The sequence below is a fragment of the Mus musculus genome, chromosome 9, assembly GCF_000001635.26.
Source record: "Mus musculus strain C57BL/6J chromosome 9, GRCm38.p6 C57BL/6J".
Taxonomy (NCBI): domain Eukaryota; kingdom Metazoa; phylum Chordata; class Mammalia; order Rodentia; family Muridae; genus Mus; species Mus musculus.
Genome location: NC_000075.6, coordinates 53,683,440 through 53,707,648, shown reverse-complemented (window position 1 = coordinate 53,707,648; position 24,209 = coordinate 53,683,440). Strand labels below are relative to the sequence as shown.

General features: G+C 42.9%; 1 protein-coding gene and 2 pseudogenes across 1 annotated transcript; 2 read left to right on the top strand and 1 right to left on the bottom strand.

Annotated features, from left to right (window-relative positions):
• Positions 1-1,416: 1,416 nt before the first annotated feature.
• Positions 1,417-23,539, top strand: Rab39 (RAB39, member RAS oncogene family). Its single transcript, NM_175562.3, has 2 exons — positions 1,417-1,760; positions 20,913-23,539. The coding sequence occupies exons 1-2, from the start codon at positions 1,534-1,536 to the stop codon at positions 21,337-21,339; spliced, it is 654 nt and encodes a 217-aa protein (NP_780771.1). The 5' UTR covers positions 1,417-1,533; the 3' UTR covers positions 21,340-23,539.
• Gm51731 lies at positions 7,720-7,843 on the bottom strand (annotated as a pseudogene).
• Rps6-ps3 (ribosomal protein S6, pseudogene 3) lies at positions 17,328-18,154 on the top strand (annotated as a pseudogene).
• Positions 23,540-24,209: the final 670 nt, after the last annotated feature.

Below are 24,209 nucleotides of genomic sequence, written 5' to 3'. Positions count from 1 at the left end.
AATAATAAATAAATAAACAGGAAGGAGGGAGGAAGAAAGAGGGGGAAGGAAGGAAGGAAGGAAAGTAGGAAGGAAGGAAGGAAGGAAGGAAGGAAGGAAGGAAGGAAGGAAGGAAGAACAATTGTAGAAGGGAGACAAGATACATACCACATAAAATAAAGATTGACTAATTGCAGACAGGGGCCTAAAGATGCATGGCAGAGGAAAGAAGAGTTCTCTGAAAGTCACGCTTCTTCCTCCAAAACAAAGAAAGGAATTAAGGATGAGTGTGATAGTTAGATGTTGCAAGAAAAGAATGAAATGGTTGGCAAGAAATTTGCACAGTCCTAGCTGTCCTGGAACTCACTCTGTAGACCAGGCTGGTCTTGAACTGAGAAATCCATCTGCCTCTGTCCTCTGTGTAGCTGACACAGAGAGTTACAGGATATAATCTTAAACTTCTGATCCTCGAGCCCCATGTGGTGGAATAATAACCGTGGGCCACCATATTTGTTTTATGCGGAGTTGGGGACTAAACCCAGGGTTTCATGTTGCTAGGCAACTCTACCACCTGGGGGCTACATCCCAGTCCAGAAGAGAACACAGTAAGGTCTCACCAACATTTAAATTACGCTTCGTTTATTAGGTCTTTGGTCATACGCAAGCAGAGGGCAGCTATAGACCGAGAATAATGATGACTCGTATGAGCTTCTCAACATTTTAAGTTTTTCCCAGGCTGAAGGGCCCCAACGAGCATAGGGCTAGAACCATCCTGAAAACGCTGTGGCAAACAGCAACAGGCAATCCTTAACAGAAACTATCAGAACTAGTTCTGCAAATTTGTTTTCTTCAGAGGAAACTGTCAACTGGAATCTTCTGAGAACCCGGACACCACGAATCCACATACAGAAGCCTGACTGACTTTCAAAACTAGGGTCTTAGTCTGAAGAGAGCCTTCGCAGATGCGTGAGAGAAAATGACTCTCACTTCCCATTGGCTGACCTTTCTGGAGTTTAGCCCTTGAGTACATTTTCATTGGTTGCTATTGCTGTCACATCCTTTCGCCACACCCATTCCTTGTCCATTTCCAGCAAGATCTGCACTAGAATACGCTAAGGTCGTCTAGAGTTCTGCTACTTCCCTATCCCCTCAGCCGACGCTCTCGCCGCGCCCCTCTAGTTAGAGGCCCCGCCCCCGCACGACCAATGACCCGCCTCTACAACGTCAGTTCCCTCCCCTTACAGCTGGGGCCCGGCCCCCTGCCCGACGCAGCTGCTCTGCAAGTTAGGTTCCCGCCCCCAACTCACGATCACACCCCTACCTACGGTCCCTTCCAAACTCGTGGCCCCGCCCTCACTCTCAAGCCCCACCCCAATCAGACCAAGTCCACGCCCCCTGCCCGCGGCCCCGCCCCTCCTTCCCCAGAGGGCGGCTACCAGGCGGCGGCCGCAGCCGCAGGAAGATGCTGGAAGCGGGCGGGCGCGCGCCGCGTAGGTGCTGAAGGGACAGTTCCTTAGGCAGAACTTGCTCCTGAGCGCACGGGGCACGTAGGCGATGGAGACTATTTGGATCTATCAGTTCCGCCTTATTGTGATCGGAGACTCCACGGTGGGCAAGTCGTGCCTTCTGCACCGCTTCACCCAGGGCCGCTTCCCAGGGCTGCACTCCCCCGCCTGCGACCCCACAGTCGGCGTGGACTTCTTCTCGCGCCTGCTGGAGATTGAGCCGGGCAAGAGGATCAAGCTGCAGCTCTGGGACACGGCGGGGCAGGAGCGCTTCAGGTAGGGAGGCACCCGCCACAGGCTCTCGAAAGTGCTAGCGCTCGGTGCTCGCTTCCCCTTCGCCCCTCCCCTTCCAGGGGCGACTTCCTCCTCCGCAGTTTCTTCTTTCTTTAGTGCGGATTTCCTGCGCCCCCTTTCTGTCTCCTTTCCTGTCCGAATCAGGGTCGCCGGTCTTTCCCAGCTCTGTCTGCTCCTCTTGGCCGTTTGGGTCCCTTTGGCTCCACCGCTGCCTTCTCCCCAAACTCGACTTCGCTCGCCGTTCACACACACCCTGCCTCAGCCACCCTCCTCCTAGCACCTCCTCCAAGCCTTGACCAAGCCTCTTTCAGGCCCGGGAAATATGCCAAGTGGGGTTCCCAGGTCTGTGAAAAATCTTTAGTTCTCAGCAAGCAGAATTCCAGACGGGGTTCCAGCCCTCGGAACGGTTCACAGAGAGATGCATGCGGTAATGGTTTAAACATCTGAAAGCACCGAGTGTGGTCATCAGAAAATTCTGGGCCATGACCCTCGGGAGTAGGTCTTGGAAAACAACTAAATGCAACATCGGAGTCACTGAGACAACTAAGGGTGTGTGTTTGCATTTATAGGGTGAAGTTTCCTTTAAAAGTTTGTCACCTTTGACGCTTTGGTGTGAAAAAGATAATACTGAGGGTTGTCTGCAACCCTTCCTTTATTTCACTGATGGATTCGTAACATTCTGTATGTGACAACAGAAGAAAGCACTTTTCTAAATGGGGAGAGAGTCAGTCTCAAGTAAATAGTCTCATTCTGGTTGTTTACTGGGGAACCTGAAAGATTGTATAAAGTCGACTGGCCTTACAGAAAAAAAGTAAATGAAACTGAATTCCTTGGATAGTTGAGATTAAATCACATTTAAAGCGTATTTCCAGTTTTTGAGATCGAAGAGTACTTTGTTCTAGAGCAAAGTAAGAAAGCTGATAATGTAGGGAATTGTTTCTTTAAAAATCATATGATCGGGGCTGATGAGATGGCTTAGTAGGTAGAGATGGCTTAGAGCGCACTGACTGTTCTTCATTCTGAAGGTCCTGAGTTCAAATCCCAGCAACCACATGGTGGCTCACAACCATCCCTAATGAGATCTGATGCCCTCTTCTGGTGTGTCTAAAGATGGCTACAGTGTATTTACATATAATAAAAAAAATAAATCTTTTTTTAAAAATCACATGATCAATTGGAACTCTTGTAGGCAAGCATTTTTATATCTCTCAACAAGTACTTTTGCTTGTGAAATAAAGAACTCCGTTAAGGAACTTAACAAATGTGGCTTGCCCTCATTCAGCCAGCATCCATTCCAAGAGAGTTCAGCCTACATGTGTAAAGTGTTCAACATTCAGAAGTTTGGCTTCTAGTCAGAGTGTGATAGGACAAGCCTTTAATCCCATCACTCGGGAGGCAGAGACAGGCAGATATCTCTGTGGTCTCAAAAAAAAAAAAAAAAAAAAAGTGAGCCGGGTGTGGTGGCAGACGCCTTTAATCCCAGCACTCGGGAGGCTGAGGCAGGTGGATTTCTGAGTTCAAGGCCAGCCTGGTGGTTTTGTTTGTTTGTTTGTTTTTTTATTTCCATTCCTGGGTCTGACAATGATTCCTCGGGTACACAGAGATAACAAGGGATGTGATGCATGGTAAGGCCAGCTTCCAGAGCGGTGCTAAAGGTCATGGACTGTTTAGAATTCCATGAAGACATTGTCGTTTCCTTTTCAGTTGGCCTCCTTTGATTGAAGCAGTTTTGGTTTTTTCTTTAAAACTTGTGCTCCATCTGTAAAATGAAGACATTTTTATGATTTCTAAGACTTCTTCCGGTTCAATCACTCGTGAAATCCTTTACTGAGTCTTCCATTTGTGATCTTAATCAGAGATGATCTTGGCGATATTTCAAGGTCCGGAGGGGGAGAAAAAGCATTTACTAAGAGCGTTTGCTTTACCCTTTAAAGATAGTAAAATCTTCCTCTGTCTATTTACTTAAAAGTAATTCCTCACCCTATCGACAGGAAGGTGAAGGATAATTAATTTGCTAGAATGTAAACCTTTGCTAATTGAGGGTTTTGTAATGGCTTTGAGAAGAATCTAAATAGCAATTCATTTTATGTATACATTATTAAAACCACCCAATAATGCAAGGACAGTTAGAGAACATTTATGATGAGTCATACTTTGCTTAGTTTGGCTCTTTACCAATGATATATTCATATAAATACATATTTCAGTAGCTACCTACAGTAGTTGCCTTTCTAGCATTTAGCAGAATGCCTCACCATAAAACGGTATTCAGAACAACTGATGTTAAGTCATCCCATGGCTTCTAGAAAACGAAGACATTTGCTTTGAATCGTGGATCTCCTTCAAGGGTACTTGAAGATATATGTCTGTCATTACAGTCGTAACCTGAGGAATTTGTGGGAAATATTATATTAGGTTTACTGGTGATTAGACATAAAGAAAAAAGGAACTTACCTTAGGGAGCTTATGAGATAGTTTGAAATATATTACAGAACAATGAAGTGATTATCAGATAATTATCACCATTAGTTTTACTTTATAGTATTTAAATTAGCATTCTGGTGGGTTTTAACTACCAGCATAACAAAGAAGGAACAAGATCAGGTGGGCATTGTGATACTTGCCTATCATTCAGAGATTGAAGTAGGAAGTTCATAAGTTCAAGGCCAGCCCAGGCTACACAACCAGACTTGGTCTCAAAAGAGAACATTACTGGGCATGGTGATGCAATCCTTTAGTCCCAGCACTTTGGAAGCAGAGGCAAACAAGTCTCTGACTTACAGGCCAGTCTTGTCTACACAGAGAGTTGCAGGCCAACCAAATGCTACATAGTGAGACTCTTTCTAAGAAAAATAGAAGAATAAAATCGGAGTATTGATTTGATTTGATTTGATTTGATGCAATACTTAGGTTTCCATGAAGAACCCTAGTTCAATAGAAAAAAAGGGCTGTTCTATGTCTAGGAAGTGGGAAAGGGGAGTTTAGAATTATGAATGTTACAGGGGAACTAGCCATCACCACCTTTTATAATTTCTAATATATTGGGGAAAATTGATCAGTAAAAGAAAAAAATGTGTTTAATGCAGTATTTGGTTTCTGTTTGTTTTGTTATTTGTTATTTTGTTTGTTTACTGTTATTGTTTTTATTCTCCCCCCCCCCCAGCCCTCTTTGTAGCTCTAGGAACTCATTATAGAGCAGGCTGGCCTTGAACTCAGCCAGCCAGCTGCCTTTGCTCCCCAGGGCTTGCATTAAAGGTGTGCACCATCACACCAAGGCAATACAGTGTTAATAAGTATACAGAGAGTGCTAAAATATGGAAAAGTATTAAGTAAAAGAATACAAATTTTGATTTTGTTTCCATAAAGTACATTTATGTACTATAAAGTACTAATGTTTATCATTCATGTGTTGACACTACCAGTCTCAACCAAATTCACCAGTGTAATTGGGAAGAGGTGTTGGGACTCAAAATATAGGGGTCTATAGAGTAAAACTATTGGGTCATTGGCTACACCATCCTTGGGAGGGATCAAGTCATTTCTCATGGAAGGGTCTGCAAGATGGCTCCATGGATAAAGATACAAACCTGACAACCTGTGTTTGGTTCCTGGGACCCACATGGTATAAAGAGAACATCGGCTCTTGTTACAAGTTGTCCTCTGACCTCAATGTGGATAATGAGGTGCCTTTCCCCATAAATAAATTCATGAAATAAAATTTTAAAAGAAAAATGTAGGATAGAAAGTTTTAAAAAGTAATTTCTCATGGAGCCTCAAATAGTTTCATGAAAATAAGTTCTTTCAACAGAGTGAGTCCAGCCCCTTCCAGCTTTCTGGCATCTTGTCTTGCTATGTGATGTCTTCCTCTCAAACATGCAGCCAGGAGGATATCACCTACCATGATGGGATGCAGCAGAGGTTGACCTCACAAAACCCAGTGTCATGCTGCTAGATGAACTGTTTTTCTTTATACTGTATCCAGTCTCAGATATCCTGTCACAGTAGCAGAAAGTGGTCTAATTTACAGGGTGAAAAACGCATAGTAGCAATATTGAATCCACACATGCATCATGAAACTTGTGAATTTCAAGCCAAATTTGGCCATTTTTTTTTCATATTGTTTGACCTTTTGGGACAATACAGTTATAGGCACTAATAATAATACTCCAGGAGTGATGCCTTCTTCCCTCACCTTCTTCCCTCAGTCCTCTCAAGGTGTGCTTGATCCCTAGTGATCCTTTTCAAAGGATGACTGAATAATCAAATGTGTCAGAAATCTCTATCACTTTAACATTCCTTTAAAGCCCCATATCAAAGCATCTAAGAAGCTGAGCAGTGGTGGCACATGCCTTTAATCCCAGCACTTGGGAGGCAGAAACAGGCGGATTTCTGAGTTTGAGACCAACCTGGTCTACAGAATGAGTTCCAGGATAGCCAGGGCTACACAGAGAAACCCTGTCTCAAAAATAAAATAAAATAAATATAAATAAACTAAATAAAGTATCTAAGAAGCCGGGCATAGCGGTGATCTAAACATCTGGGAGGCAGAGGCAGGACTGTAAGTTTGAAGCCAGCATAGGCTACCTCGCAAGACTTCGTCTCAAAATACTAAGGACTAAAGCTGTGGCTCAATGGCAAACTTTTTCTTTACCATTCCCAAGGCTCTAGGTTTGATCCTAGCACAGGAGCACAGGAAGAAGAAAGCTGCTAAGATTGCAGCAAAGAGATGTGTTTTGTTTTATTATTATTATTATTATTATTATTTATTAAATTATCCAATTTACTTGGGCTCTTTCAAAACATGCAATCAGGAATAACTGTTTACCAAGGAGTATAAAGAAGAAGCAGCTCTTTTTTCTTTTTTAAGATGGAAAGCAATAGCAAACCTACTAATGAGTTAGCTGACTAGTTAATTTAGCAAAAGGCTATAAGGGTCATTGAACTCCAGGTCTCCTCCTGCCTCCACTTCCTCAATGCATGCTGCTGTGCCCGCCTTTTTTTTTTTTTTTTTTTTAAACATGGGTGCTGTGGACCCAAATTTAGATCCTCTTGCTTGCAAAGGAAGCAGTTTACCCAGTGAGCCACTTCTGCACTCGCCCTTCCCAGTGTATCCTTTTTACAGGATACAGTAACATTTACAGGATGCAGATACACTCCTGTGATATGGAGTCATGTAGGTAAAGCTGAAGTATAGCTTCAACCACAGATGCGTGCCTCAGAGGTACAGAAATAGAGGAAGTGATCCATACAGGAACCTCTTCTGCAAAACTAAGAGAGAACGCTGGGGGTAGGGTGAGGGGGAGCTAGGAGGCTCCCAAGAACTTCCCTAGCCATAAAAGAAAGCATTATGAAGAAACATTATAGATTCTCAAATTGTAGGTTTTGCCCATCACTTTTCCCTGAAATAGTTTTCAATGTACTATTAGTAGGTGTCATTGGAGGAAAGAGCTTCTTATTTTTTATGAAACTAAATTTATTTTATTGAAAAATGGTCTCAGTCAGGCGTGGTGGTGCGCGCCTTTAATCCCAGCACTTGGGAAGCAGAGGCAGGCAGATTTCCGAGTTCGAGGCCAGCCTGGTCTACAGAGTGAGTTCCAGGACAGCCAGGGCTATACAGAGAAACCCTGTCTCAAAAACAACAACAACAAAACAAAAAAGAAAAAAGAAAAATGGTCTCATGAAATCCAGGTTGTCTCCAACTAACTTTGTGGTCATTCCCTTAAAATTCCCTTAAAACCTTGAACTCCTGCTCCTCCCACTCCACCTCTCAAGTGCCATTTTCTTTCTTTCTTTTTTCTTTTCCTTTCTTTTCTTTTCTTTTCTTTTCTTTACTTTTCTTTTCTTTTCCTTTCTTTTCTTTTCTTTTCTTTTCCTTTCCTTTCTTTTCTTTCCTTTCCTTCCTTCTTTCCTTCCTTCCTTTCTTTCTTTCTTTTTCTTTTTTAGCCTACAGCACCTGGTATTCCCAGGTAGTCTTCCATCCAAGTACTAACTAGGCCCAACCCTGCTTAGTGTCCAAGATCAGATCAGATGAGATCATGCGTGTTCAGGGTGATATGGCTGTAGACTCAAGTGCCATTTTCTGTCTTGTTTTGTTTTTGTTTTTTGAGACAGGGTTTATCTGTATAGCCCTGGCTGTCCTGGATCTCACTCTGTAGACCAGGCTAGCCTCAAACTCAGAAATCCGCCTGCCTCTGCCTCCCGAGTGCTGGGATTAAAGGCGTGTGCCACCACGCCTGGCAAGTGCCATTTTCTAAGTAAGATAATTAATGTGTAGAGAATCTTTGGTTTGTCCACGATCTTATAGCTTATATCTACCTGGCTTGCATAAAAAGTCTCTCTCTCTCTCTCTCTCTCTCTCTCTCTCTCTCTCTCTCTCTCTCTCCCCACTCCACTTTCTCTCATGTACGTCTCTGTACCACATGTGTATAGTGCCCATGGCGGCCAGAAGAAGGCATCAGATACCCTGGGATTGAAGTTATATGCCGTTATGACTGCCAGATGTGTATAGTATTTAATTGTATCTGATAATCCATTTTATTATATAAACAATAATGCTAAGAAGCCGGGCGTTGCTTTTCTGCAGAAGATACCATGAAGCACTGGATTAGGAGCTGGGGAGCTGGCTCAGTGACTGAAGAGCTTGCTGTTCAAGTATAAGAACCTGAGTTCAGATGCAGGGTCTTAATACATAGCCAAAGCTGGCTTCGAACTCATGATTCTCCTGCTTCAGCCTCTCAGTCTTGGGATTATAGCCATACACCACAATGACTAGCTCTGTGGACCTAATTTTATAATGGGAGGAGTTGAACTATAAAATAAGCTAAAAATCATATAGGATGTCAGAATGTATCCACTGCTATGGAAAATAAAAAAACAAAAATGGCAACTAGAATACTAGGGAAGGCAAGAAGCACTGTTACCAAACGCGGATGTGTCATGAAAGAGAAATAAAACATGTCCACAGGGGAGTGGATTGACTGACATATTCAAAGGGAAAATGGGGTCTACCAGCCTCTTGTCAGTATTTCTTGGAGCCTTTGTAACCACAGCATTATTTTTTTTTAATTGAGAAGATGCTGCAATTTTTAATGATTGGGTGAAGAAAGACTAGCCTAACTTCAAAGTGTTGAGTTTCAGAATCCTAGACAAGGGCAGGGACTGAGCCCTGCTAAAGCGAGAGGGCGGGCATTTGTTGTAAGCAGTCCTAAGGGCTAGAATCACAAGGCAAAAGGAGCAGGTGAGCGAAGCAGTAGCACGATGCCTATTCCCACAAGGGCAGTCGGAGCACAGCGCCCTGGCTGGAAAAGAGGCTAATGCATATAATGCTAATGTTGGGGCTACTAGCTGCCAACCGTCTCCAGCATCAGAGCACTCTCGTCTTCTTAATGCCTACTTCACAGTTGGCAAAGCCACAGGACGGGCATTTCCAGGAGAAGCATCTGATTCACTTAACCCAAGTCGGCAGATGCCCAGTGTTTTAAAGAGTCTGAGGTCCATCCCGAAAAGTTCAAGATGACATGCAAACACTGTTTAATCTGGCCACTTACACTTAAATATTTATATATGTCACTGCTATAAATCCGGGCACTCCAGGGCCTGTGGGGCGTTGTCCTCCTTAGAGCAACATCATCTTCTTTTCAGTGCTTGCCAAAAAACTAGGTAGCTGTTTGAGATATCATTAATATAATTTTAGAACCTCAATAATTGTTCTTTGTGCCAAAAGACTCCAAATTCCCCATAGCCGTTCACTCCCAGTTCGTTACATTAATCAAACATTAAGTCTTTATAAATTTAAGTGGGTTCTGAGGCTGCTAGCAATTACTCATGTATACATTATCTCTGGAGGAAAAGGAAGAAAGAAAGAAAATTCAGCAGCTAAAACCCTTTAAGTAGCCATGTTAGACATGGTGGCAAACACCTATAATCCCAGCACTGGAAGCCAAGGCTAGCGCTGAGGCCAGACTGGGCTATACAGTGAATGTTGGAAAGAGACAGAGAGATGTCAGGGGATATATAATGCATGATTCTAGAAGCATTTAACCTGTCAAACTTAAGGAAGCAGGAAATACAGTGATCAAGAGAGATCTAGATTTAGAGACCTGAAGACCTGAGCAACATTGTCCTTAAAATGAACAATACTGTACTACGCACTTAAAGATTAAAGATGTGCCGGGAAGTGATGGCGCACGCCTTTAATCCCAGCACTTGGGAGGCAGAGACAGGCAGATCTCTGAGTTCGAGAGATCTCAGCCTGGTCTACAGAGTGAGTTCCAGGACAGCCAGGGCTACACAGAGAAACCCTGTCTCAAAAAAAAAGAAAACCCAAACAAACAAAAATAGAAGGTGTGTGACAATTTGAGTCTGAGATGTCCCCCAAAAGCTTGTATGAAAGGGACTTAGTCACCAGCTGATGGGCTTGGGAGAAGGGACTGAATCCTGACCTAATTGATAGATGCTGTCACAGTTTGATGGCGATGTGAAGAAGTGACGAGTGATTGGGAGAAATGTCACTGAATGATGCTTGTCCCTGGGAAATGGGTGTGTTCTGTCTCTCCATCCCCCTCTGCCTATCACGTTCCTCTCCCTCCCTCTCTATCCCTACAGCCCTGCTCCCCCACACCCTGCATACCATGATGCTTGTCCTCATCACAGGCCCACACAGTGGGATCATGGGACTTTGGGTATAAGCCTCTGAGACCATGAGCGAAAATAAATCTTTTCTCCCCTTAAATTTCTATCTTTTAAAAAAAAAAGATTTTATTTTATTATTATATCTAAGTACACTGTGGCTGTCTTCAGATGCACCTGAAGAGGGCGTCAGATCTCATTACGGATGATTGTGAGCCACCATGTGGTTGCTGGGATTTGAACTCAGGACCTTTGGAAGAACAGTCATTGCTCTTAACCGCTGAGCCATCTCTCCAGTCCAAAGATTTATTTTATGTATATGAGTACATTGATGCTATCCTCAGCCACATCAGAAGAGAGCATCAGATCCCACTACAGATGGTTGTGAGCCACCATGTGGTTGATGGGAATTGAACTCAGGACCTTTGGAAGAGCAGTAAGTGCTCTTAACCACTGAGCCATCTCTCCAGCCCCCCCGCCCATTAAATTTCTTTTCTCAGGTATTTGTCAGGGTAACAAACAGTCTGGCTGACTAACATAGAGGAGAGAGAGAGAGAGAGAGAGAGAGAGAGAGAGAGAGAGAGAGAGAGAATTGATTGATCAGTGATTAAGAACACATACTGTTCTTTTGAAGAACATGAGTTCAATTCCCAGCACCCACATCAAGCAGCTTACAACTACCTATAGCCTCAGCTCCGGGGTGGGGGGAGGGGGGGCTGACACCTCTGAGCTCTGTGGGCATTCATGTGCACATTACCCATGCCTTACCCCATACACATAAAGAAAAAAGAGGAAAAAGTGAAAGTTGCTCTGATCACTTTTCAGGCTGCCATGATAGAATGGGATGAGATTGTTCCTAAGCTGGAGACGCAGGTTTAGAAGAACCAGTAGATCCTATGAGCTCTGAGCAGAAGAATCACAGGAAGCCTGCAGTCCCCAGGTGATGGTGCTGCCTCTCCCTGCCTGCTCACCCACGGCTATAAGTAGCTCCGAGGAGCCAGTTGGCACCCTGGGCTTACTCAGTAGAAGCATTACGGTGTTCTCTAGTGAAAGCATTCCTCGTCTGATGGCAAAAGCTTCTTAATCAGCAAAATTTAAAAGAATTCAAGTCACCCAACGTATTTAGTGACTCACATGCCAAACATGGTAACTCACATCCCCTGTTCTTGGGAGGAGATGGCAGAATTGCCTAGAGTTCGAGGCCTAGTCTGCTACAGCGTGAGTCACAAAAAAGAAAAAGAAATTGAAAAGCAAAAAAAGACTTAGTGACTCATTAAATGTGATTGAGAAAGGCTCCCTTACTCAACCTTCACCTATAGCTTCCCATACAGCAACTTTGACTCATGGAGGAAAAAAAAAAACCCACTTTATGTACTATTCATAAGTTTAGAATGAACACATTCTGAAAGATCATGTCACAGTGTTGCCAGGTGACATCCTCTGGCCGTGACATATTTATATCTTCATGAACCTTTCCACAGTTGTATAGGAGCAGCTGCCTCTCGGTGATAGTGTCAAGCTCTTGGAATCCCATTGTTGACATTAGTCCCCTTTCCATCTTTACCACCATTAACTGAATGCTTTAACCATTGTGCTAAATAAATACGTCAGCAAGGAATGAAGCATTCTGTGATTTCGTGGATGGTCACTAAGATGTCCTGATTCCAGGGTAAATCCTTGACAGTGAGACTATCCAACTTCTCACATCCGTGGTTGCTGGAGATGTGGGTAGCAAACAGGGATGGATGGCCCAGGCCAACCTGGGTAAGAGGAAGACCCTCAAGCCCTGGCACAGCTCCCAAGTCCACTTTTCATTCAAACTAGAGTGAAAATCTTTACTGATGATGACAGTATTTTGCTTTGCTAATTATCAAGAATTCCTCTAGGGGGGGAGCCTTTTGGTAACCTTTCATATAAGCTACAAGTGTTCATTACATGTTCATCAACATATTCCTTAAACCTCTTTGTAACTAATCCTCTGATCATGGTTTTTGCTTCTGTTTCTAATATGACAATCCCTTAGCCTGTACTAATGAATTGCTGTGGATCTTAAACCACATCTATCTTGTAGAAAGAGTAGACCATGCTTGGGCCACTAGAAGCTTTCCAAATAGGAGTTTCCCTTTTCTATTTATCTTTAAGCTCACCAAAGAAGTGGAGCTAACTGGTACTAACTTGATCTCGATCTCTCTCTCTCTCTCTCTCTCTCTCTCTGTCTCTCCCTCTGTCTCTCTCTGTCTGTCTCTCTCTCTCTCTGTCTCTCTCTGTCTGTCTCTTTCTGTCTGTCTCTCTCTCTCTGTGTCTCCCCCCGTCTCTCTCTCTCTCTCTCTCTCTCTTTCTGTCTCTCTGTCTCAGTCTCTCTCTGTCTCTCTCTGTCTGTCTCTCTCTCTCTCTCTGTCTCTCTCTGTCTCTCTCTCTCATGGTGTGTGTGTGTATATATATAGACATGTACTCGTGCACACACTGTATGTCTGTCTAGTGACAAAGGTCAAGCCTGGTAAATCAAAGAATACCCTACTCACAGTGAGCATCCAAGTTGCACAGTCATTTGGTGTTTTACAGATGGGTATTTAGTCTCTTTCAAGCCAGGTTATAAGCCAGGAACTATTTTTCAAAGGTGTAATAACCTTTGACAAAGAGCATGCCTCTGTTACAAAATGTCACTCCTATGATTGTTATTGGAGTCTTCCCTGGGCTAAATAAAACATCTCATTCTGCTGTGTACACTTGAGGCCAATGCCATTAGATCTGATGGCTTAGATGGCAAAGTTGCTTTCATTATAGCATATACCAGTGGTTTTCAATTTTCCCAATGCTACAGTCCTTTAATACAGTTTCTCATGTTGTGGTGATGCCCCAACCATAGAATTATTGTTGTTGCTATTTCATAACTGTAATTTTGCTGTCATTATGATCTTAGTTGACCCCTGTGAAAGGGTCATTTGACCCCCAAAGGGGTTATGACCACGGGTTGAGAACTGCTGGCAAAGACCAACTGAAGGTACTTCACCTGTTAAAGATGGCACTTTTTGGGTCTCACAGATATGGGGCAGAGAAGTACATTATTCTATACAAATATCTTCTAAGATTAAAAAAAAAAATCTATCTTTCTTCTTGGCAGGGGTATAAGATATACAACTACAACTACAAGGTAGCATACAAGCCTGGTAACCTGAATTTAATACCAGAACTCCTATGTGGTGGTTTGAATAGTTTAACCCCCATAGATTCATGTGCTTCAATGCTTGGCCATCGTCAGTGACAGTGTTAGGAGGTGTAGCCTTATTGGAGGAGGTGTGGCCTATTGGAGGAAGTGTATCACTATCTATGTGGGCTTTGAGGTTTCCTATGCTCAGGCTCCTCCCAGTGCAGAAGAGAGCCTCCTCCTAGATGCCTGTGGATGACAGCCCATTTCTGCTGCCTGTGGATCAAGATGTAGAGCTCTGGGCTCCTCCAGCACCATGTCTGCCTGCATGTTGCCATGCTTCCCACCATGATGATAATGAATAGAACCTCTGAAACTCTAAGCCAGCTCCAATTAAATGTTAGCCTTTACTAGAGTTGCCTTAGTCATGGTGTCTCTTCAGAGCAATGAAACCCTAAGACACCTTCCACCTAAGGGTGGAAGGAAAGAATTGAATCTTCATATTTGTGCTTTGGCTTTCACATGCATGCTGTAGCAAGCCCACACATTTACATCATACAAGGATGGTGATGATGATGACGACGATGATGATTTTTTGAGATAGGATCTCACTATACATGTATCCATGGTTGGCCCCGAATTCACAGAGAGCTACCTGCCTCTGCTTCCTGAGTGGTGTCATTATAGATGCACACCACTGTGTCCAGCTAATTAATTTTAAAAGCTACCACAACTCACGTTCTTTGGTCTCATCTACACGTCTCCAACTTAAGAGTCAGTCCCCACAAGAAACTTTGCTAAGATCATTGACTACTATTATGTTAATCAACCTCTCCAAATACTGATAGCAACTGCTCTTGTATAAAGCATGAGGCTAAACTAATTGATGACATGTTAGACAACATTTTTGCACTGCTCCTATCTCTTTGCCCTGGCTTTCATTATTCTGTTATGTCTCTTGTTTCCTCAATAGCTGTGTTGGTGACCCTGACCACATCAGCCATTTATTGATTCACAAAGATACTGGGTGATCATTCTGTCCTATGCACTTGAAGAGCAGTGGGTATTCAACAGTGAACAAAGTGGACATGGCGCCCTTCATGCCTCTCGCAATTAGCAGTCCAGTAGCATGCATATAGAGTGGAAGGGAGGGTAAGAGAATGCCATGCAAGAGCCCTGGCAGTGCTCCTTGGCACTGCTGAGTGCCCACCTGGGATTGGGTATAATTAATTCATAGTGATTTCAAATGATGTACCGCTGAACCACCTCCTCAGCCCAAATTGCAGTTAAATTTGTTTTTTTTTTTTATATTTACTTATTTGGGCGGGGATCATGTACATGACAAAGGACATCTTGCAGGAGTAAGCTCCTTCCTTCCACTATGTGGGCCCTGAGACTGAACTCGGGTCATCAGGCATAGCAGCGAGCACCTCCACCCACTGAACCATCTCACCTCACTGGGCCCCCAAATCTAGGTCACTATAGATGAGAACATCTAGGAACAGGTGCGATTGAACAGCTTGCCAGAGTAGCTGCGGATATCAGCAGAATGACAGGACTTGAGACAGAGACAAGGTCAAGTGCTAAAATCTCTAGTCTAGGGAGAATGGCCCAGAACTGACAGTCTCTAGCAGATGGCCTCAGTTTCAAAGGAGCAGAGGATTTGTTTACAGCAGGGATTAGAGGGGATAACTGGGGGAGGGGTTAGGGTGGGGTCTTCCTGAGGCCTGGCCAGAGAAGATGCCTTTGAAAGTGGGAGAGACTGTGTCACCTTCAAACTGTGAAGGATCTGCAGGCTTCCTTCACATGCTAACCAGTGGGACTGAGGATATAGCTCAATGAGAGAGTGCATACTTGTTAATGAACGCTTGGGCTTAATCCTCAACTCCTAAAGACATAAAAACAGCAGCCAAGGGCTGGTGAGATGGCTCAGTGGGTAAGAGCACCCGACTGCTCTTCTAAAGGTCAGGAGTTCAAATCTCAGCAACCACGTGGTGGCTCACGACCATCCGTAATGAGATCTGACTCCCTCTTCTGGAGTGTCTGAGGACAGCTACAGTGTACTTTAAATAAATAAATAAATAAATCTTAAAAAAAAAAAAAAAAAAAAAAAAACACAGCAGACAAAACCTGGATCTTTCCTTTGGGAAGAACAAGGGGCTGCTAAGAGCTTGTAACCTGAACTCCAGTCCCATTATATTGTACTCTGGGAGTTCTGTATCCCCCTTACATTTCTGGCCAGAGAATGTCTCACAACTATTCCCTCTAGTTCTACCTCTATCAAACAAACTTAGGATTTTTTAAAAAAATGCAAGTTTCTAGAAAACATGGTATTTCCTATAATGTAAGGCATGCTTATGTATGTATGTACGTACGTATGTATGATGTATCTAGCTACACACACATTATCATGCAAACATTTCAACATTGAATTTTCCTTTTTGGGTGGTAACTCATTCTTTAAATTTGTAAACTTTAACATTTACCAAAGTATCTCGGTGATTCAATGAAGTCAAGCTAATCTGTTTGTATTACATCCTGTAATTTTGGCAAAAATCCATTTCTGTGTAGTCCTGGAACTCACTTTGTAGACCAGGCTAACCTTGAACTCAGAGATCCACCTACCTCTGCTTCTCAAGTGCTGGGATACAGGCATGTGTCACCACTGCCTGGCCATTTCTGTTCTTTTTTTAAAATAATCTTAATTTTAGAGCTTAATATAATTACATCATTTCCCCTTTCCTTTCCTCCCTCCATGCCCTCCCATGTGCCCCTCACTTTTACTCTCTTTCAAACTTATGGTCTTTTTCTTCAATTATTGTTGCCGTGTGTGTGTGTGTGTGTGTGTGTGTGTGTGTGTGTGTGTGTGTATGTCCCTGAATATATAAACACACAACCTGTGCAGTCTGTGTAATGTTACTTGTGTGTTTGTTTTCTCGGGGCTGATCACTTGGTATCTCCGTGGTGTGACCTTCCTGGGGAAGACCGTTGCTCCTGCTCTCAGCATTCTCCAGTTGCCTGTGGTCTTTGTCTAGGATGGAGCATGCGTTTCCCCCTCCTCACTAGCCTGTCTGTTAGTGTGGTCCTTGTCCAGGCTCTATTGTTTTTAATTATGTATACTTGTGTCTACCTGTAAGTGTGTACATTTGAATGTTGCCCCCAAAGAGCCAAAACATCAGTCACACTGAAACTGGAGCTATAGGCAGTTGTCAGCCACCCAGCTTGGGTGCCAAAAACCCGGTGTGGGTTCTTCGCAAGAGCTGCACATACTTGTGACCCCTGAGCTATCTCCTAAGCTCCCACATCCCAGGAGAATTTTGACAAACTTGCACTTAGTAATCTTTCTCAGTATTGAGTTTTCAACTGCAAAAGTTTTGTTTATAAAATTGCTCTGGCGCAGCCAGTAAGATGGCTCAGTGGCTAAAGGCAACCAAGCCTGAGTTCAATCCCCAGCCCCACATAGTGGAAAGGGAAAAGCAACCCTTGAAAGCTTTGATCTTCATGTGTGCTATGATATGCATATACCCAAATACATATGGGACATATACACACATTAGGTAAATAAATGTAATAAAAATTACACCAATGAGCCGGGCGTGGTGGCGCACGCCTTTAATCCCAGCACTTGGGAGGCAGAGGCAGGCGGATTTCTGAGTTCGCGGCCAGCCTGGTCTACAAAGTGAGTTCCAGGACAGCCAGGGCTACAGAGAAACCCTGTCTCGAAAAAAAAAAACAAAAAAACAAAAAAAAAAAAAAAAAAAAAAAAAAAAAAACAGTTTTTCGTGACGCCTCCCAGGCGCTCGGCTGTGTCAAGATGAAGCTGAACATCTCCTTCCTCGCCACCGGCTGTCAGAAGCTCATCGAGGTGGATGACGAGTGCAAGCTCCGCACCTTCTGTGAGAAGCGCATGGCCACGGAAGTAGCCACTGATGTTCTTGGTGAAGAGTGGAAGGGTTATGTGGTCCGGATCAGCGGTGGGAATGACAAGCAAGGTTTTCCCATGAAGCAAGGTGTTCTGACCCATGGCAGAGTGCGCCTGCTGTTGAGTAAGGGGCATTCCTGTTACAGGCCAAGGAGAACTGGAGAGAGGAAGCGCAAGTCTGTTCGCGGATGCATTGTGGACGCTAATCTCAGTGTTCTCAACTTGGTTATTGTAAAGAAAGGAGAGAAGGATATTCCTGGACTGACAGATACTACTGTGCCTCGTCGGTTGGGACCTAAAAGGGCTAGTAGAATCAGAAAGCTTTTTAATCTCTCCAAAGAAGATGATGTCCGCCAGTATGTTGTCAGGAAGCCCTTAAACAAAGAAGGTAAGAAGCCCAGGACCAAAGCACCCAAGATTCAGCGACTTGTTACTCCTCGAGTCCTGCAACACAAACGCCGACGTATTGCTCTGAAGAAGCAACGCACTAAGAAGAACAAGGAGGAGGCTGCAGAATACGCTAAACTTTTGGCCAAGAGAATGAAGGAAGCCAAAGAAAAGCGCCAGGAACAGATTGCCAAGAGACGTAGGCTGTCCTCACTGAGAGCTTCTACTTCTAAGTCTGAGTCCAGTCAAAAATGAGTCTTTAAGAGCAACAAATAAATAATGACCTTGAATCTTAAAAAAAAAAACAAAAACAAAAAAAAAAAAACAAACAAACAAAAAAAAATTACACCAATGGTAAGTTATAGAAAGTAATGTAGATGATGAAGTTTTGGCCTAACAACATAACCTTAATTAGAGTTATCTTATGGCATGGCACATCTGCCTGAATGTACACATACAGATAAGTGACAAAACAATAACAAATCAATTATCCCACAGAATTAAAGAAGACAGCATCGACTTAATTGAAATAGATTATTTGTATCCTGCCAAAGATGGTGGGAGATCTTTCTTCTCATCAGCGCCTGTACAGTACTGTAGTCCTCGTGCTCTTGGAGCCTGGCATGATGGTGCACGCCTACAATTCTAGCACTCAGGAGGCTGACCTAGGGAAACAGCTGGGCTGCACAGAAATTTTGGGCCATCCTGGACTTCTAAAACCATGTCTTACAAATAGAAAGATGCCAGCAGAAGCCCCAGGAGGAGTGGCTAACTCTGCTGCCATCTGGGCCCATCCAGGGCTTTGAGTAGGTCCACCCCAACATCTATTCCATCTATGAGCTGCTGGAGCATGTGGAGGAGCTGGTCCTGTATAACCAAATATCATCATTGAATATGGCAGTCCTAGGCCCACCAGCTGGCCCCAGCTTAGAGATGCTGAGACTGCAGCCTGAGCTGGGAGACAGAGAGTTGGGGGTGGGGGCTGTAGGCAGGGAGGCTATGTGGCAGCCTGGAAGTTGCACAAAACCTGCCTTCCCCAAACTCCTAAGGAGTGTAGCCACAAGATCACCTCGACTCTGGGCAACAGCGTGATATCCCAGTGATGGTCCAATATTTATAGTGTGTCAGAAACCAGACATTTGAACCAGACCAATGCAATGAATATTTGCATGTAAAGCTGTTAGAAATTAAAAACCAAAAAACAAAGACCAAACAAAAACTTTGCGACACATTCTAGTTTCCAAATGCCACTACATCGAATGCCATATTTGGTGTCCTTGGCCAGTGTAGCCCTAGAGGCTGTGTTGATGTCCTTGGCCTGTGCTGCTGTGGCCTGTGATGGTGTCTATGGTTGGTGCTACAGCAGAGTGCCGTGTTGATGTCCAGTAGTCTGTACTGCCACCGGAGACCATGCTGAGGTTTATATAAGTGCTGACTCCGGAGACCATATGGATGTCCATGATCGGTGCTCCCCTGACTGTAAGGGGCAAGGAAGCTATTTTTGTAGTGGGATACATGACTGCAGATTCACAGTTAAGACTGAGGGATGTAGAAGATTTCGGGTGACAAACCCCAGCCCACCTCCACAACAAAGAACAGCAACAACCTAGACAGGAAACCATAGAAGAGAACTCTTAAAAATAGTAGTAAGGATGCTGAAGTGTAGCTCTCCACAATTTTGGGCTTCTGGTGGGTTGGGGGATAACCTGGTTTCCTTTAAAGGGCTGGCTACTGGGAGTTTGACCATGCTCCAGTGAGTGTACAGGCAACATAAATTAAATTTGTGGGTGTTTTTTCTTTTGGGGGAGTGAGTCAAAAAGGTGGGGAACGGACCTAGAAAGACTAGAAAGTGAGTGTGATTGGGGTGCATGATGTGAAATTCCCAATTTATCAATAAAAATATTATGAAAAAAGAGAGATGGATGAAGGGACAGGAGGGGGGAGGGGAGTCACTTCGGAATATGCTAGGAATTTTGAGGAACAACTGGGAGGCAAGTGAATAAAGCGAGAGGTTAGACACTTTGCATTCAGAAAGCAAATGTGCTTTGTTTTGTTCCTCCTAGCAGTGTTAGGTGTTGAAGCTGTGTGTTTGTGTGTGTGTGTGTGTGTGTGTGTGTGTGTGTGTGTGGTGTATTGTATACATGTGTACCTGTTTGTGTGTGTGCAGGGGCTCATGCACATGTGTGTGATGAGTGTGGTAGGGTTTTGGGTTTTTGGTTGGTTGGTTTTGGTTTTTTGGAGACAGGTTTTCTTTGCAGAGCCCTGGCTGTCCTAGAGCTAGCTCTATAGACCAGACTGGCCAGGAACTCAGGACACACTTCTGTCTCCCAAGACTAAAGGCATGGGCCGCCACCTGGTGTCTGTCTGCCTTATGTTTTTGAATCCTATCTCTCACTGGCCTAAAACTCACTCAGTGTATTAGCTGCCTGGACAGCAAGTCCCAGGGGTCTGCCTGTCCCTCACTCCCAAATGCTAGGATTACAATTTTGAGCCACCACCACATACTTTTTTTTTTAACATGAATTCTAGGGACCAAACTCAGGTAGGTCTTCATACTTTCTTGGCAAGCACTTTACCAACTGAGTTAGCTTCTCAGCCCAGCCTTGAACTTCTCATCCTTCTCCCTTCACCTCCTGTGAAGGGATTACAGGAGTGTGCCACCATACATTATACTTGGTGCTAGGCATTGAACTCAGGGCTTCCTGCATGCTAGGCACTCTACTGAGTTACATCCCTAGTTTTCTATTTGTCTATATGTTTTAAACCCAATTTTGTAATAACTTTTCTACCAATTACTTAAAAATAAAACCTCATAAGATACTGCAAAGTATGCAAGTTCTTATATATCTGAAAATGTTATTTTAATATTCTGTCAGAATATGAAACGGGCATGTGTTAATCTCAGAATATTTCCTTCACTTATGATACTTCATATTGAATTTTTAAATTCTGTTACATGATATGACGGTATCTTCGAATTTGGTTTTGGTGTTTCATTATTCAAAGGAGTAAGAAAGAGCATTGTCCTCACACAGCCTTTTTTATTTTTCAGATCAATAACTCGATCCTATTACCGCAACTCAGTTGGAGGATTTTTAGTGTTTGACATTACTAACCGACGGTCTTTTGAACATGTGAAAGATTGGCTAGAAGAAGCAAAAATGCATGTACAGCCTTTTCAGATTGTATTTCTACTGGTGGGACATAAATGTGACCTGGCTTCGCAACGCCAGGTTTCAAGGGAAGAAGCTGAAAGACTGTCAACAGACTGTGGAATGAAGTACATAGAGACCTCAGCCAAGGACGCGACAAACGTTGAAGAGTCCTTTACAATCCTGACAAGAGACATATATGAGCTTATCAAAAAAGGAGAGATTTGTATTCAGGATGGATGGGAAGGGGTTAAAAGTGGTTTCGTTCCAAATACTGTGCATTCTTCTGAGGAAGCAGTCAAGCCCAGAAAAGAGTGCTTCTGTTGACTTCAACCTGCTGAAGAACTACCACAGACAGACCGTGCCACTCTGGATAGATGTCAACATTCACAGCAGAATGATGCAGGGAGTGAACGCCCTCAAACATCCAGACCCGTTTCATAAGCTGGTGGACACAACACTGTGTCTCACCACTTATACCAACAGGCTGGGTAGTCTGCTAAGTTAGGAGGAAAAGGAGACAACTTTTCTCTTGAAACCAGGGTCTACAAAATTACATCCATTCTCACTTTGTTAGCATAGAGCTGACCTTAATGTCCAGATATGTCAGTATTTATTATCTTTCTTGACAGCTGAAAATAGATTTTTTGTACATATGTAATCCCTCTGAAAAGAATGTATCAGGATTTAGATTCTCCTGGGTTAGCTAGTATTGAATACAAAGTGCACTTGAAGGGCCAATGAGGTGACTCACTGGGTAAAGAAGCTTGCCACCAAATCTATAGACTTGAGCTTCATCCCTGGGGCCCGTGTGGTAGAAGGAAAGAACCCACTTCCCTTGAAGTTGTCCCCAGACCACATGCGCACTGTCATACACATGCACATACAGATACACATGAGCAAGTACAGGCCCATACACTACATAATGGTGAAGATACGTATGGTCCAACCTGAAGGCTGTGCCTGTGGCTCAGTGATAGAATGTTCCTTTAGCTCTGAAAACCCAGATCCAATCCCCTGCATCAAAACTAGAGCAGGAAAAAGGCAGAGTACCTAGAAGCCGTCTTAGAAATACTGACTAGGACTAAAATATAAATTTTCTATTCAAAGAAGCAGAGTTGCCATTCTTGGAACATAATAAGTTTTATATTCCCCTTGTGTTCCTGGATTTTTTGCTCCTGGAATCTCCACAATTAATAAGGGATGTGAATGTTCAAAGGAGATGCTTTAGGCGAATATTGTAAGGGAATAAAAAGGATCACTTTATCAAATACTTTGATGTTATAGTACATTGTCCAAATTTAACAATGCATATATACTGACATTTCCAAAGAAAAAAATACAGTTTACCTTGAACTACTTTTAAAATTATCAACATACATAGTATTTTTTCCAGATTTCCAAATTATCCCATTTCCAGTAAAAGTGTGGACAAGATGTTCTGAACAAGAAAAATGGCGTTAGAAACTCGATTTAGCATTCATAATTCATTATATAAACTCATTTGTAGAAGGGAAGATAAAATAGTTAAGTGAATAAAATAATGTTCAAGTTCAATTCTTTTTTAAAAAACAATATTATTGTTTTTCTTCTTTACAGATAGTTCTTCTATATAGCTCAGATCCACTTGCCTCAGTCTCCCAAGTGCTGGATATGTGGCACCATGCCCAGCTCCTTAATTTTTAGCATGGGGGTCAAGACCAGGTCTCACTCTGGGAGGCCTTGTGGACCTCAAACTCAGTATGTAGACTCAGCTAGATGTAAACTCAAGAGATCTGCCTGCCTCTGCCTCTGTGTGCTGGGATTCAAGGTTTTAACTTACTGCTTGAACATGCATGGAAAGGACATTTTATAAGTGTTATATATTTTATAATATGTATACCTGTTCTATGCTATAAATTGCAAAGTGTATCTAACTACCCAATGAAGCTGACTTTTTGACATTGTAAGGCTCTTATTCTTAAACCATAGTAACCTTATGTGTACAAAAAGCAAAATGGTTTAGTGTAAAGAATATTAAGCAAGAAAACAGAGAACATAGCTCTAAGCTTACCTTTGCTCATTTTTTTTTCTGGTTTATAAAATGAGCCTACCAGACTCATTTATTGAATTCTATGGAGCTATTCTGAAAATCAAGCAAATGGTGTTAAAACTATTTGGGTGCAGAAAGCATAATACAAGTGTTTTGCTGGTTCTGGACATGTCCTTATATTTACAATGAAGACAGATTTTCTTGAGTTCTTTCTTGTTATTTCTGTGTGGAGATACCAGAAGACAGTGTGTGTTTTCACGGACCAGGGGAGCTCTTGGCTGGTGTTTGTCCTCTGTCCTTCTACCTTGAACTGCTGCTGAATCACTGCTTCTCTAAAGCATAAACAATAGAGAAGAAAACCCTTGGGAAACTAATTCAACCAAAAAGTTGTATCTGGAAATATTTTGTGCAACGTTGAAGTAGGTATTTAATTGTATTTTAAAATATAAACACTTGTACATTTTCTAGATTTGTGTATTTTTAATAGTACCCATGAAGAAAAGAACATAAATTATGTCACTATGAAAGTTTTGAATATTTATATTGTCAATATTTTTATATCCCAGGACTGTTTTGTGAGAATGAATGCAAACTGCCCCTCCCACACAAGTCTATTTTTACTTTTATAATATTCAATTCCATCACATCCAAAATGAGGTGACTTAAAATGCTGAATATCTAACGGTTTCAAGTACAGTTAGTTACCTGTGTCTACTTGTCAAGCTAAAATACTGCAGTTGAAAGAGTGACTAGACTTTCAGTGGACACCTTTTATATTAGTGCTGGATAAAGTCTAAAATCTGGTCTGAAGGTTAGATGTATTCCATACCCAGAATAGAAGCTGGAAGAACAGATGGGAAGGCGGGGCCCCCAAAAGTTGATACTTGCACAAGCAAGTTCTACAACTCTGTGTCTCTCAACTCTTTGGTTATCAGGGTGTGTGTGTTGTGTGTGTGTTGGTGTGTGTGCATGGTTAATGAATGTAAAAGGAGAAGTAAAGCAGGGCACAGTTGATTTTACTTTATAGAGGAGGTCTTTCCCTCCCCTTATGGGAAAACTGTGTGGAAACTGGGCATGAGATAGAGGCACACAGATTTCTGTGAGTGTGAGGCCAGTCTGGCCTGCAAAGTGAGTTCTAGGACAGCCAATGGTTATGCAGAGAGAC

Bases quoted from the DNA above. Each gene is read 5' to 3' on its own strand.
- Rab39 (NM_175562.3), top strand. From the start codon at position 1,534: ATGGAGACTATTTGGATCTATCAGTTCCGCCTTATTGTGATCGGAGAC. The intron at 1,761-20,912 runs GTAGGGAGGCAC...TTTATTTTTCAG, and splicing joins GCGGGGCAGGAGCGCTTCAG to ATCAATAACTCGATCCTATT.